The sequence below is a fragment of the Dioscorea cayenensis genome, chromosome 5 (assembly GCF_009730915.1).
Source record: "Dioscorea cayenensis subsp. rotundata cultivar TDr96_F1 chromosome 5, TDr96_F1_v2_PseudoChromosome.rev07_lg8_w22 25.fasta, whole genome shotgun sequence".
Lineage (NCBI taxonomy): Eukaryota > Viridiplantae > Streptophyta > Magnoliopsida > Dioscoreales > Dioscoreaceae > Dioscorea > Dioscorea cayenensis.
Window position 1 is genome coordinate 31,221,468 of NC_052475.1, and position 11,739 is coordinate 31,233,206.

At 32.4% G+C, this 11,739-nt stretch overlaps 2 protein-coding genes across 5 annotated transcripts; one reads left to right on the forward strand and one right to left on the reverse strand.

Annotated features, from left to right (window-relative positions):
• Nucleotides 1–3,062: 3,062 nt before the first annotated feature.
• Nucleotides 3,063–7,141, forward strand: LOC120261565 (transcription factor bHLH49-like). 3 transcript variants are annotated; one of them, XM_039269501.1, is made up of 9 exons: nt 3,063–3,437; nt 3,565–3,593; nt 4,170–4,867; nt 4,950–5,147; nt 5,247–5,312; nt 5,408–5,476; nt 5,590–5,661; nt 5,791–5,985; nt 6,351–7,141. In XM_039269501.1, exons 3-9 carry the CDS (start codon nt 4,202–4,204, stop codon nt 6,465–6,467), a joined length of 1,383 nt encoding a protein of 460 aa, XP_039125435.1. In that variant the 5' UTR covers nt 3,063–3,437; nt 3,565–3,593; nt 4,170–4,201; the 3' UTR covers nt 6,468–7,141. The 3 variants fall into 3 exon arrangements, with proteins under 3 accessions (XP_039125435.1, XP_039125434.1, XP_039125436.1); XM_039269500.1 differs by having other exon boundaries at nt 3,063–3,593; XM_039269502.1 differs by lacking the exons at nt 3,063–3,437; nt 3,565–3,593 and adding an exon at nt 3,656–4,047.
• A 688-nt stretch (nt 7,142–7,829) lies between these two features.
• Nucleotides 7,830–10,621, reverse strand: LOC120261961. Of its 2 annotated transcripts, XM_039269986.1 has the most exons (7): nt 10,512–10,621; nt 10,262–10,361; nt 9,782–9,949; nt 9,120–9,697; nt 8,928–9,036; nt 8,530–8,850; nt 7,830–8,046 (listed from the first exon to the last, which is right to left on the reverse strand). In XM_039269986.1, exons 3-7 carry the CDS (start codon nt 9,932–9,934, stop codon nt 7,993–7,995), a joined length of 1,215 nt encoding a protein of 404 aa, XP_039125920.1. In that variant the 5' UTR covers nt 9,935–9,949; nt 10,262–10,361; nt 10,512–10,621; the 3' UTR covers nt 7,830–7,992. The 2 variants fall into 2 exon arrangements, with proteins under 2 accessions (XP_039125920.1, XP_039125919.1); XM_039269985.1 differs by lacking the exon at nt 10,512–10,621 and having other exon boundaries at nt 10,262–10,391.
• Nucleotides 10,622–11,739: the final 1,118 nt, after the last annotated feature.

Sequence of the window (11,739 nt, forward strand, 5' to 3'; positions counted from 1 at the left end):
ATATATATATATATATATATATATATATATATATATATATATCAAAACCTGCCTCAATTAATGCAAAATTTTGAATGCCATTATTATTAAGTAAATGCTCCCCTTGTTAATCACACAAAGGCAATCATGTATACCAATCCAATCACATGACTTGGAAAGTGAAGTTTCATCTAAACATCAATTGAAGTTTCTAATACATTCTGCTTAGCCTCTCTCTATCCAACCAACCATTCTTTCTCTTTATTTATTTAATCATTTATTTATAATAAAATAGATAAACTGTAAATTTTAATTAATAAAGATGCCACACAATAACACCGAGAGAGTAACTAGATGAGGAAAAAAAGAACAGAATAAAATAAGTCCACTAAAAATGGAATAAGTAAGTATAAAACACAAGAGAAACATAAATAATTAGTGCATATAAAAATAAACCTCAATAAAATATCATCTTATTATATAAGACTGAGTGAATAGAAATATTTTTTAAAAAAACTAATAGTATACTACGTGAATGCATGCTTAATGGTTTAGTTCGGTAGAACAAATTAAAATTTTAATTTTAATTTAATAACAAATTATTGATTTGATGGAGAGAATTAAGTGTTAATAAGTACAATTAGAGGAAGGGAAGTAGCAAGAGAAAAGTATGATGATTGAGATGGGGGGCAAAACAAAAGGATTGAATCATAGTGGACATCCAATGAGAAGAAACTTGACAAAGATTAGGCATCAAACAAAGAAAACAATTGAAAGGAATGGTCTTAATCCAAGTTTATGGTGCTGTGGACTCCATTCTAAATCATGGACCTCAACAATTTGATTGTTTTTATGGTGGAGCCCTACAAAAAGGAGGATTGCTTTATATATATGTATGTATCATTTTAAATATTTTGCTACTACTACTAAGATTTATTAGAGTGATATTTTGCTATTAATTTATTGGTTAAAAGTTTAACTTGTTATATAGAATATTCTTGGTCAATTACCATTTTCATAGTAAAAACTTGTAGTTAAATCACTTTGAATATATATATATATATATATATGATAATATGAATAAGTAACTTCACATACTTTGAATCTTTCACTGTGGTTTGAAAGAGAGTTGAAGGCTTTCTGTATAGGAGTTAATTGTATTATCACTCATTTATTACGACGGTGATATATTTGATGGTTTAGTATTTTTTTTTTTCTCTATTTTGTCTTTTTTTTAAATCATCTAGCACTATTTAGTTGGATGTAGATTAATTTCAAATATTAATAAAATTATGTTTGAATAATGTCATAAAATGAATTGAGATTAAAGTTCAAATTTGATTTTTTTTTTTTCATGTGGATTTGAGTTTGTTAAGTGCAAAAAACAGTGAAAATATTACACAAGAAAAACAATTTATTATTTTGAGAAAAATAAGTTAAATAGATTAAAAATATTAAATTAACAACAATATTGGTCTATAATGTGAGAAAAAAATGGATCATTTTAATATCTTAATTATTTGTTTTGATCCTCTAATTGAACACAATAAATAAATATTAATCATAAATTCAATAATTGTGTTGCCTTTAACTCATTTAATATTTGGTTCTTATTTTAAAATAATATATATTTTTTTTAAAAACTTATCTTAAGTTATAATAATCATAAAATTCAACTTAATATATATATATATATATTTCTTGGAAAGTGGTTTAGTTTGACTTGATTTACTTCATACTAAGTCAATCTTAAAAATATAAGTTATTGTACCCAATTGTATTGCTTATAAGCAATTTGTTTATATATTATTTATTCGTGAATAACAAATTTAATTAATTATTTAATTACGTTAATATAAAAAAAAGAAGTTTAGGGTTTGGGTTCTCGCTATGACAGCCGTCCGATCATGAGATTAAGACTCCGCACCAAACAATACTCGCGCGAAATTGAATTAAATCATCATATCGCGTTCATTTAATTAATCTCACGAGAAAATCGAGCTTAGATCTTCCGAATCTTGACCACGATGAGACCGTATCCCCTTGTAAAGCTCTGCGTTCTGCTCACTCGCGGTTTCTTCCCATGCCTTAACTTGTCCCACTGGATAATTATTATTAATTATTTCAATAGAGTGGGTGCACCTTATTAATTAATTAATCACTTAATTAATTAATTTGTCTTGTTCTGTTTAATTTGTTTTCTTATTTATATTTAATTTTTTTATATTGAATTTGTTTGTATTGTAATATTTATTTAATTTTGCTAGAGTTGCAAATAACTTTTCTCATCATGTGACATTATTGACCTTAATGATATGTTTGAAATGCTATTATAAAGTATAGATGAAGCATTATATACTTTCAATATATATATATTAATTAATTAAAAAACTGTTTTCTTTTATTATTTTTTCCAGACAAATATTAACGAACTTGAAAAAAAAAAATTATTTTTGACACCGACATCTCTCGAATTCCTCTCTCAGAGGGGAAAAAAAAAATCATTTTTTATAAATGCCTTATGAATGAGCATTAATAAGGTTCTTGTCCCTTCCAATCTAATTATATTTTATTGTAATATTTTTTAATTAAAAAAAAAGAAGAGATTTTTTTCTATCATGTCCATTGTTTCATCATTTAATGAGCTTATTATCTCAAATGGCATATGACAAAAGGACTTGATTTAACTTAATAAATAATAATATTCATTTAATTATTAGGTGTGTGTAAATACACATGCTAGAATTTTTTATGCATCATATAAGTTTGCTTGATCCTACCAACAAATAATACAATTCAATTTTTAGAGCAAAAGAAAAAGGAGAGGAAGGAGATGTAGTTAATTAAATTAAAACTGAAAGAAGGAATGGGATGGAAGTTCATTGAAAAAGACTTTTTAAAGTATAATAGATTGGGAGGGCTGGCAATGTCAGGTTGCAAGCTCACTCTATTCAATAAGTTAACAAAACAAACAAAGTGAAACAAAATCATTAGATAAACCCAAACATCAAAAATTAATTAAATATATATATATATATATATATCAATAAATTAACAAATAAAAAAATAAAATAATTTTTTAAAAAAAGAGGGCTCAATTCAAGGATGCAGGAGGAGCTGTAGCAAACTTTGCAAAGGCGGTGGTTAATCATTCAATTCAATTTAGTTATTTATTTATATATATATATATATATTATATAATCACTATCATGAACTAGTTTTTTGGTATAAATGGGTTGTTCAGACCTTTCCCATCTCTTTCTCTTTCTCTGTTGCTCTGTGTTCATCAGTCTTGCTCTATTGTTTGTTGTTTTCAGTTCTTTGTAGTAGACTTGTACCTTTGCTGTGCAGTTTTGCAGGATAGGCCTGTGAGATTTGGACTAGGCAGAAAGAGAGAGAGAGTGTGTGAGAGAGAGACAGTGGGAAGAAGAAAAAGTGCTGGAGTTGCTGTTGCTCTTGTAATTATTGTTTGTTTGTTGGTTTTTGTTTCAAAAGAGAGAGAGAGAGAGAGAGAGAAAAAAAAAAGGAAGGAAATTTTTTGTTTTTGTTTTTTTTTATAATTTTTTTAAGTTCTGTGGATGGCAGATTGGGAGGAAGGAAGATTTCTGAAGTAGGTAGGTTTGATTATGATGTGTGTTTTAATTTTTTATTTTAATTTTTAATTTTTTATTTTTAAAAAGTAAGTATTTTGTGGTATGGAGTTTTAAGAGAAGAAGTGTTTTTGGATTGGGTGTGGCAGTGATCTCTGAAACCAATGCATTCAATTCCAAATCCAGTGCTGAGTTTTCTGGATTGATTCCAGATTCCCTCACTAGCTTGTCACTTCAATCTCTCTTTTCCTTAACAACCATTGTTTAGATTGATGATCTGTGTGTCTTGTTTAGTCCCAACTTCAACTATCTCTGTACTCTCAGTTTTTGATTTCCAATGTTTTTTTCTTTTTTATCTTTGATGATGTATCTGGAATCAATGCTTTTTTTCTGGTACTACTACTACCACTACTACTACTACTACTCTTTCTTCTCCTGTTGCTGCTGCTGCTGCCCATCTGGGTTTGTGCAAGCCCTTGTGAGGATTTTTGATTCTCTTTTTCTGTTTCCCAATTCTTGTCTTTTCCTTGAATTTTTTTTTCTTTCCTGTGGTAGTATTTATTAGCTCTTGAATCCCTCACATTCTGCAATTTGCTGTAGGTATTTCTGTTTTGATTGGAGGTAAAACAAAGATGGATTTCAATGAGAAGGATAAATTTGTTATGGAAAAGAGTGGTGCTGGTACTAGTGCTGGTGGTGGTGGTGGTGGTGGTGGAGATCATTTGAGTTGTCAATCTTCTGGTATTCCATCAGATTGGCAAATACCTTTGCTTTCAATGGTGGAATCATTCAATCCTGGTATCTGGAACAATACAACCACAAGTTCACAGAACTTGGGGTGGACTTCTTCAGAGCCAATCCCTAAAGTGCCATTGTTCTTGCAGCCAGTGCCCACTGGCCTTCCCCCTAGCCTCTCCCACATCCCTGCTGATTCGGCATTCATTGAAAGAGCGGCGAGGTTTTCCTGCTTCAATGGTGGTGGTTTGAGCGGTGTGGTCAACCCCTTTGCTACTTCTGAGCCATTGAATCCTTTCTCCGGTGTGCCCCGTGGTGTTCCGACAGCTCCCGAGAGTGAGCTGAATCTTGCTGATGCTCCTCCTGGTGAGCATAGATCTCAGAGTGGTGGTAGTCCAATGAAAAAACATAGAGGTAAAGGGAGCTTGCAAATTGGTGCGTCGAGCAGTGAGCCCGGCGATACCGATAATACTAATGGAGCTAGTCAAGAAGAAACTTCTATTGGTGAGCCTTCTTCCAAAGGCATTCTTGGTGCTAAGAAGAGGAAAAGGATTATCAATCAGGTAGAATCTTGAAAGCATTCTTGCACATCATGTGTTTGCTTCTACTCTTTGATGTTTAACGAGTTAAAAGAATTCATTTTAGGATGTGGAATTGAATCAACAACAGCCTGCTGAAAATGCAAAGGATGATAGTGAAAGTAAGCAGATTACTGAGAGTCAGCCGACCGGAAAGGCTGCTGGAAAACAGGTGAAGGAAATCTCTGATACCCCTAAAGATGATTATATTCATGTTAGAGCGAGACGCGGTCAGGCGACCAATAGTCACAGTCTTGCTGAAAGAGTGAGGTTTCGACCCTTTTTATTTCTTTTGGTTTTCAGATTTGCATTCTTGTTGTAGTTGGTTGAGAATTGGAGCATTGTTATGCTTTCGACTTTGTAGGTGAGGAGAGAAAAGATAAGCCAGAGAATGAAGTTTCTTCAGGACCTTGTTCCTGGTTGTAGCAAAGTATGTTTGTTTCTCTTTCAGCACTGGTTTCTTTTTTTCTTTTCTGATTTACTAGTCCTTTCTTGTGTTCTTATGCTATGAGGTCAATATTGCAGGTTACCGGAAAGGCAGTCATGCTTGATGAAATCATCAACTATGTTCAATCATTGCAGCGACAAGTCGAGGTATTCTTAGTGCTAATCTTTGAGAATTTGATTCTTGAATCATACAAAATTAAGTAGTGGTGTTTTCTTAACATTATTTTTTTTTGGCATTGATTCTTGTCCTTCTTTTCCAGTTTCTGTCTATGAAGCTTGCAACTGTAAATCCACGGCTGGAATTCAACATAGAAGGGCTACTTGCTAAAGAGGTAAGTTTTTTTTTTTCTTTTAAAAAAAAAAAACTTCTGTTCCAGATTGTTCTTAATATGTTCTTTTGTTTCTTCATTAATGCGTAATATGTTTTTCTAATTCATTTTGTTGCTTTGTTCATGATATAGCTCGTCCACTCACGAGGTTGTTCTTCATCCTCAATTGGTTTCTCATCAGATATAATGCATCCTCAGTTACATTCATCTCAACAAGGTCTGGTTCATCCTGGGATTTGTAGCATGGTAAACCCTCCAGATGCACTTAGAAGAGCAGTAAATCCTCAATTTGCTCCGTTGAACGGATTCAAAGAGCCGACATCTCAGGTAATTTCTATATGATTGAACATGTTTCCACGAATTCATTGAATGACAAATATCCATGTCCTTGAAATGCAAGATGTAGGTTTGTCTGCAGGAATGTATTAGTGATTTTAAAATGTCAAAAGTGTGAAGACAAGATAGTTTCACAACATGAAATTTTCATCTTTGAATTTGCTTAAACACTTGAATGTCTTTGCCTTCCAAACAAAACTGAAAAATTCAATGTTTATGTTATCCCTTCTGCACTTAAATGATTTCTACTTTTTCCTCTATCTTCTTCCTTGATTTGATTCTATGCCATTTCATTTCTTTAAGGTTTCAGTTTGAAAAGAACGATTTTTTTTTTTTTCTGTCGAACATTTCTGCAGATGCCCAATGCTTGGGACGATGAGCATCATAACATGGCACAGATGCCCTTCAGTACTAATCCTTCTCTCAGCACCCAAGAAATGAATGCTAAACCTCACGACGGCTTCTCCATGTAGACCTTTTACATTCGAGCCAAATTCCCGACATTGCAATGCCTTGCACAAAGTCTGAGCTTTGACAGTACCTTCCCGCGCCTCATCTCCATGTTACAAAATTAAGATGCACAAGCTCGGACACTCTATAATCTGGTGACTAAAAGATGTATAATTGAATGGATTGCAGTCAACTCGTTGAAGATCTTCGTATTCTACCGATACATATGAACTTATCAACCATGGCTTCTTGTTGTACAGCAAGTGTGCATGCATGGTTTCGCCACCCGGGCCTAGGTACATATATATTGTATAATTCCCATTATTTCATGGTAACGTAGCATACTAGAGAGATCTCAACCTGAAGTGAAAATCAATAAAGCCGAAATCCAATGCTCTGTTGAAACAAGCAAGTTCTAGATCATGCCAGTGTTTCAAGTTCTTTTTGTCTCTCTACTTGTGCTACAAAACTGTTTTGAACTGCTGATTATACTATGATCTGTTATATATATTTTTATGTCGCATTGCATTGCATTGCATAGTCTGGTTATCGGTGTCGATGGACCACGGATGACGGTGGACCATCGGAGATCCGGCAAAGATCTGGTATTTGCTGGCAATGGACCACACTATATCCTCAAAAATACATAGGGAGGATTGGTTTATGCAAGCCTGGAACTTTGAATTAAGTATGACCACTTGAAGGTGTGTTCTTAAAGTGTGGTTCTTTTATGATTATGTATTTCTAAATGGATGGACCACTGACAGTGGAACTGCAGAGGTAGAGAGGACTTCTAACTGTTCCTATGATTTCTTTCTTCTTGGTTGGGGACTACTAGTTTCTAGCTTTCTTTTATCTTAGCTGTCAAAAAATTCATAGTACTCACAAGTGTCACTCAAGTTGCATAACTACCTCACCATGTCACTTAGTATATAAAACAATGTTTGAAATTATTCCTCTTCAGAGAAAAACCGAACCGATAATTTATAATAGTCTCATATTGATTAATTAAACTTATTTAACAAGATATCGAAGAAGCCGGAAAAATAAGAAGCTATAATGTGATGGCCCCATTTAACCAATAAAGCTGTTGTTAAATAAGAGATGGATATCTGACAAGGCAAAAGTATGCATCAGATGTGCAATACCCTAAATTATGAATGTCTCAATAAGGACATGCCATTATGTGAGTCTTAACTGTCTTTCATGTATTATTTCCCTGCTCATCATTTGCTTGTTTGCCAATCAACATCAATTTCCCTTCCAAGACTCTATTTTTTCGGGTTTTATCGGATACTTACTCATAATGTAGACAGATAAACAACTTTCTTTGTGTAGTCATGTTGCAGAAAAAAAATATCAAAGATTTCAATTATAATCTCTTAGAACAATATATCGATTTCACTCTACAAAGCTCAATACAATGACAAACAGCATTGAAGAAAATGTTGAAATTCTGAAATTGCTTATCAATAAAATGCATAGATTTAGTGGCCACATATAATACATACTGAACAAGACATCCTAAATGTAAGAACTTGTAAACTATCATGTCGAACTGGAGCTTTCTGTGATTGTTTCTTCTTGATTGGGAAATGGATCCTGCAAGATGCATTCAAAGAGTTACCATTTGTTAAACTTCGAATAACACGAAAATCCAGTGAACAGAGAGCAATACCGTATTTTTTTCACTCCTTACAAATATACAAGACAGTCGACGCATCAGGCATAGAAAATTATAATATAGAAATGCTTCATAAGACGATGCAAATGAATTAAACTTAGTTTCTGCTATTCAGAATAATTTAAATGATGTCCAATCTGATACATAAAGATGAAAATTTTCTGATGTTTTAATTTGGAAACATAAAAAAGGGTAGTGAGTTTGAAATTTCACACATACTGTTCTTTTCTGCAATTTTATGAATGTAATGCCAAAGAAATTGCAAATTATCAAATTTGCTTGTTGGTGGGTATTCATTACTTATACTATAAATTAAATTTAGTTCCTGCATTATAGAAGCATGAAATGCGAACCAAGTTCAGGACTGACTAATTTTTACTGCTATGGTACGGAGACAATACCGATAATTGACGGCAAACTTCTACAACTTCTGCAACAGGTGCCCAATCACCAAAGTTCCTTTCAATGAACTGATAAACAATGCCTCTTCTTCCATTTCCAACTATGAAAACACCTCCCTTGATTTCACCTTCTCCTCTGAAATTATAGTCTAGTCCAGTATCAGCGGCGCGCTTGAAATTAGCAATTGACCGAGGATTGAAAAGGAAACCGGACACAAACTTATCTTTCAGCAACTTTCCTCCTCCAAGAGCTTTGAAAAAATCCAACTTCAGATCAAGAACAACAAGACCACCCCAATACCGAGGCCAGAAATCCTTAACCTGAAGGGAAAAAAAAAAAAGTATTCAATCGATGAAACAAAGCAACAACATAACAAGAACCATAACTAGTAAATCACCTCAGATTCTATCTGTTCATGCAAAACAGCAATAAGCTGAACTCCCATTGCATCAAATATCGGTTTTCTGACATACAATTGATGTGCCTCAGCTCTACACATAATACATCTGCAACAAAACATTCACAGTGCAAACTAAACAAAATAGACACTTGCACAATTAATGCACAAACAATGATAAGTGTAGATTACCCTGGACGTCGAACACAAAAAAGAACAGCAGGTTTCTCAGTCCATAACATCGAAGCTTTCATCGGCGGAGCCTTCTTCTTCACCAAATTCTCTACACCGGCTTTATATTCTGGCGTGAGCTTCTGAATAGAAATGTTCTCTATAGATGAATATGGAGCCACATCATCTACTACTTCTGGAGGTTGTATGCAACCACAGAGCCTAGGCTCTGCTGGACCGGCCGCAACCATACCTTTGAAAACATATCCTTCCCTGATCTTAGATTCAAACACTGATTGATCAAGAGATATTTCATCTTTTGATATACTTCTAAACATTTGCATTGTCCTCGGAGTTACAGACCGGCTATAGTTCCTTTGTCTTGCAGGAAGTGTATAATTGGGAGGCATTAAGATCCTGCTAGTCCTTGTTCGATCAATGAATCGCGCAACATGGCCTCTTTTCATACTGAATTGTGAAGAAAGAACAATAGTACTCAATCCGAGAAGCTCAGTTAAAGATTTGTTTGAAGCTTCAAGCTTTTCTGCATGCTCCATTAGTGCGCGATCATGCAAGTATATTCTTAGCTCCAAAGCATTCTTCAAATGAATTATCAGACAACATTAGTTTTAAGATTCAATGCTTGTAATTTGCAAACAAAGTAGAGTCTTAAGTGATAAAACCTTTTGCTGTTGATTGAATTTGATGAGCTCCATGTCTTCAGAATTCATCATTTTGATCGTCGGAACATCATCCCATCCTGCTTCTATGAGCTTGTGCATCAAATCTTTGAGTACACCTTCTCCTAGAAACTCCTCCAAAGCAAATGATGCCATAATTTGAAACAGATACTGAAAAGTTTAGAGATGTTCATCAAGAATTAATAATACTCTAACTTTCCAATGAATTAATTTGTTTATTATTAACATGATTAATAAACAGATGATTGAAAGATTCAACTTTTAACAGTTAAGATGAAGCTGACTGTTGGCAGGCCTTAATTAAAAAATAAAGATCAACTAGAAAAAACAAACAAACAATCACAATGAAAGCATCGATGGAGGAGCACAAAAAGACAATAAAAACTATGAAACTGGATTCAAGCTTGCATCTCTATTAAACAATAAAATTAATTAAAAGAAACAAACAAATGAAACTCTCACCTTTGAACTATGAACTGATTTCCAAAAAACAAACAAGATATGGAGACAAACGTGGGGAGTTGAAAGGCAACAGATTGCCACACAGTTTCAGGCTGTCAACCTGAAAACAAACCAACTCTGTTCATTGTTGCTGAAAATTTATAAGATAATGAAAATTCAATGAATAATCAGGCCTTAAAAAACAGTAAGGCTTTTAGAGTAGTTGAATCTGATGACTAAAATAATAAGCATTTAATTGATGAACACTTACTGAAAGTGATTTGGAAGTTGTTTATCATTTCCCTGAATTAATGTAAGAAGGCGGCTATACTCTATTAATATATATATATTGGAGCAGTTGGAGTTGATTGAGCTCATTTGGAATTGGTAAAACTTTTTAATGGTTGAATTCTATTATTGTTGTAATATAATAACTATAGAGTTTCTGTTTGTAAAAGCACGTCTCATATATATATATATATATATAGAAAAAAATGGATAAACAATGTTTTATTAATGAAAGAGTAAAAAAAAACTGGGAGGATTACAACATGATGAATGAAAGGGAGGAAAACATCTCATATTTTTATGTTTTTTTTTTTAAATTTATGTTCTTCTATTGATGTAATATTCTCTTTACAAATTTGAAAAAAAAAAAAAATTCAAAAATGGTCATCATAATTAAATAAAAAAAAACCACAGTATCTTCACATAAACCAAATTATATATATATAACTCTGTAAAACTATTTCAAACTAAATTAAAATAAACTATTTGCACAAAAATATTATTGAACAAAACTAACAATTATTTTACCTCTGGCCGACATATGTTTTTCTTGGTAAAACTTGGTGTTCAAATAATGAAAATGAGATAGATCTACATAGACAAAGTTCTACACTTGATTATATTATATGTGTGTATATATATATCACTATAAATCTAAATTCCAAACTCTAATTTAAAGAATAAATGTCTTTTATAACTATTTTTTAGTCAATTGTTACAATAAAATTAGTAAATTAAATACATAAAAACTTTGTTGCATGTCACCTTGCAATGTTCTAGTGGCCAGGCATGTTTTTTCCTGTACTAATATTAAGTGTGCCAATAAATACTTTTAGATTTGTAGGGTCAAATAGCAGTAACACTGTTCCAACATTGGATTGTGTGAGATCTACCAAGTCTAGCATTTATTTATTTATTTATGTACAAATATAAAGTGAGTAAAAATGAGAGAGAAGTTAGAGAAATGAAATTGAAATTGATAGGAGTAGAAATTTTTAATACTTATTCTATAAATTTAAGATTACAGAAAACTTACAAAAGATGTTAAAAATAGAAGGTAAATTGGGTAAAATATAGAGTCTATAGGGTTTTATTTGGTCATAAAAGTTCTTGAATTGAAAAATAAGTTTTGTAAAACCGTTATTAGAGCAAATATGGTGTATAAATTAGAATATTAGGTGGTTAAAAAATAATATACTAAAAAAATAGGA

Coding starts and splice junctions, on each gene's coding strand:
- LOC120261565 (XM_039269500.1), top strand. CDS start 4,202: ATGGATTTCAATGAGAAGGATAAATTTGTTATGGAAAAGAGTGGTGCT. Junction 5,313..5,407: donor TTGTTCCTGGTTGTAGCAAA/GTATGTTTGTTT, acceptor TCAATATTGCAG/GTTACCGGAAAGGCAGTCAT. Junction 5,986..6,350: donor TCAAAGAGCCGACATCTCAG/GTAATTTCTATA, acceptor ACATTTCTGCAG/ATGCCCAATGCTTGGGACGA.
- LOC120261961 (XM_039269986.1), bottom strand. CDS start 9,934: ATGGCATCATTTGCTTTGGAGGAGTTTCTAGGAGAAGGTGTACTCAAA. Junction 9,698..9,781: donor AATTCAATCAACAGCAAAAG/GTTTTATCACTT, acceptor ATTCATTTGAAG/AATGCTTTGGAGCTAAGAAT. Junction 9,037..9,119: donor TTTTGTGTTCGACGTCCAGG/GTAATCTACACT, acceptor GTTTTGTTGCAG/ATGTATTATGTGTAGAGCTG.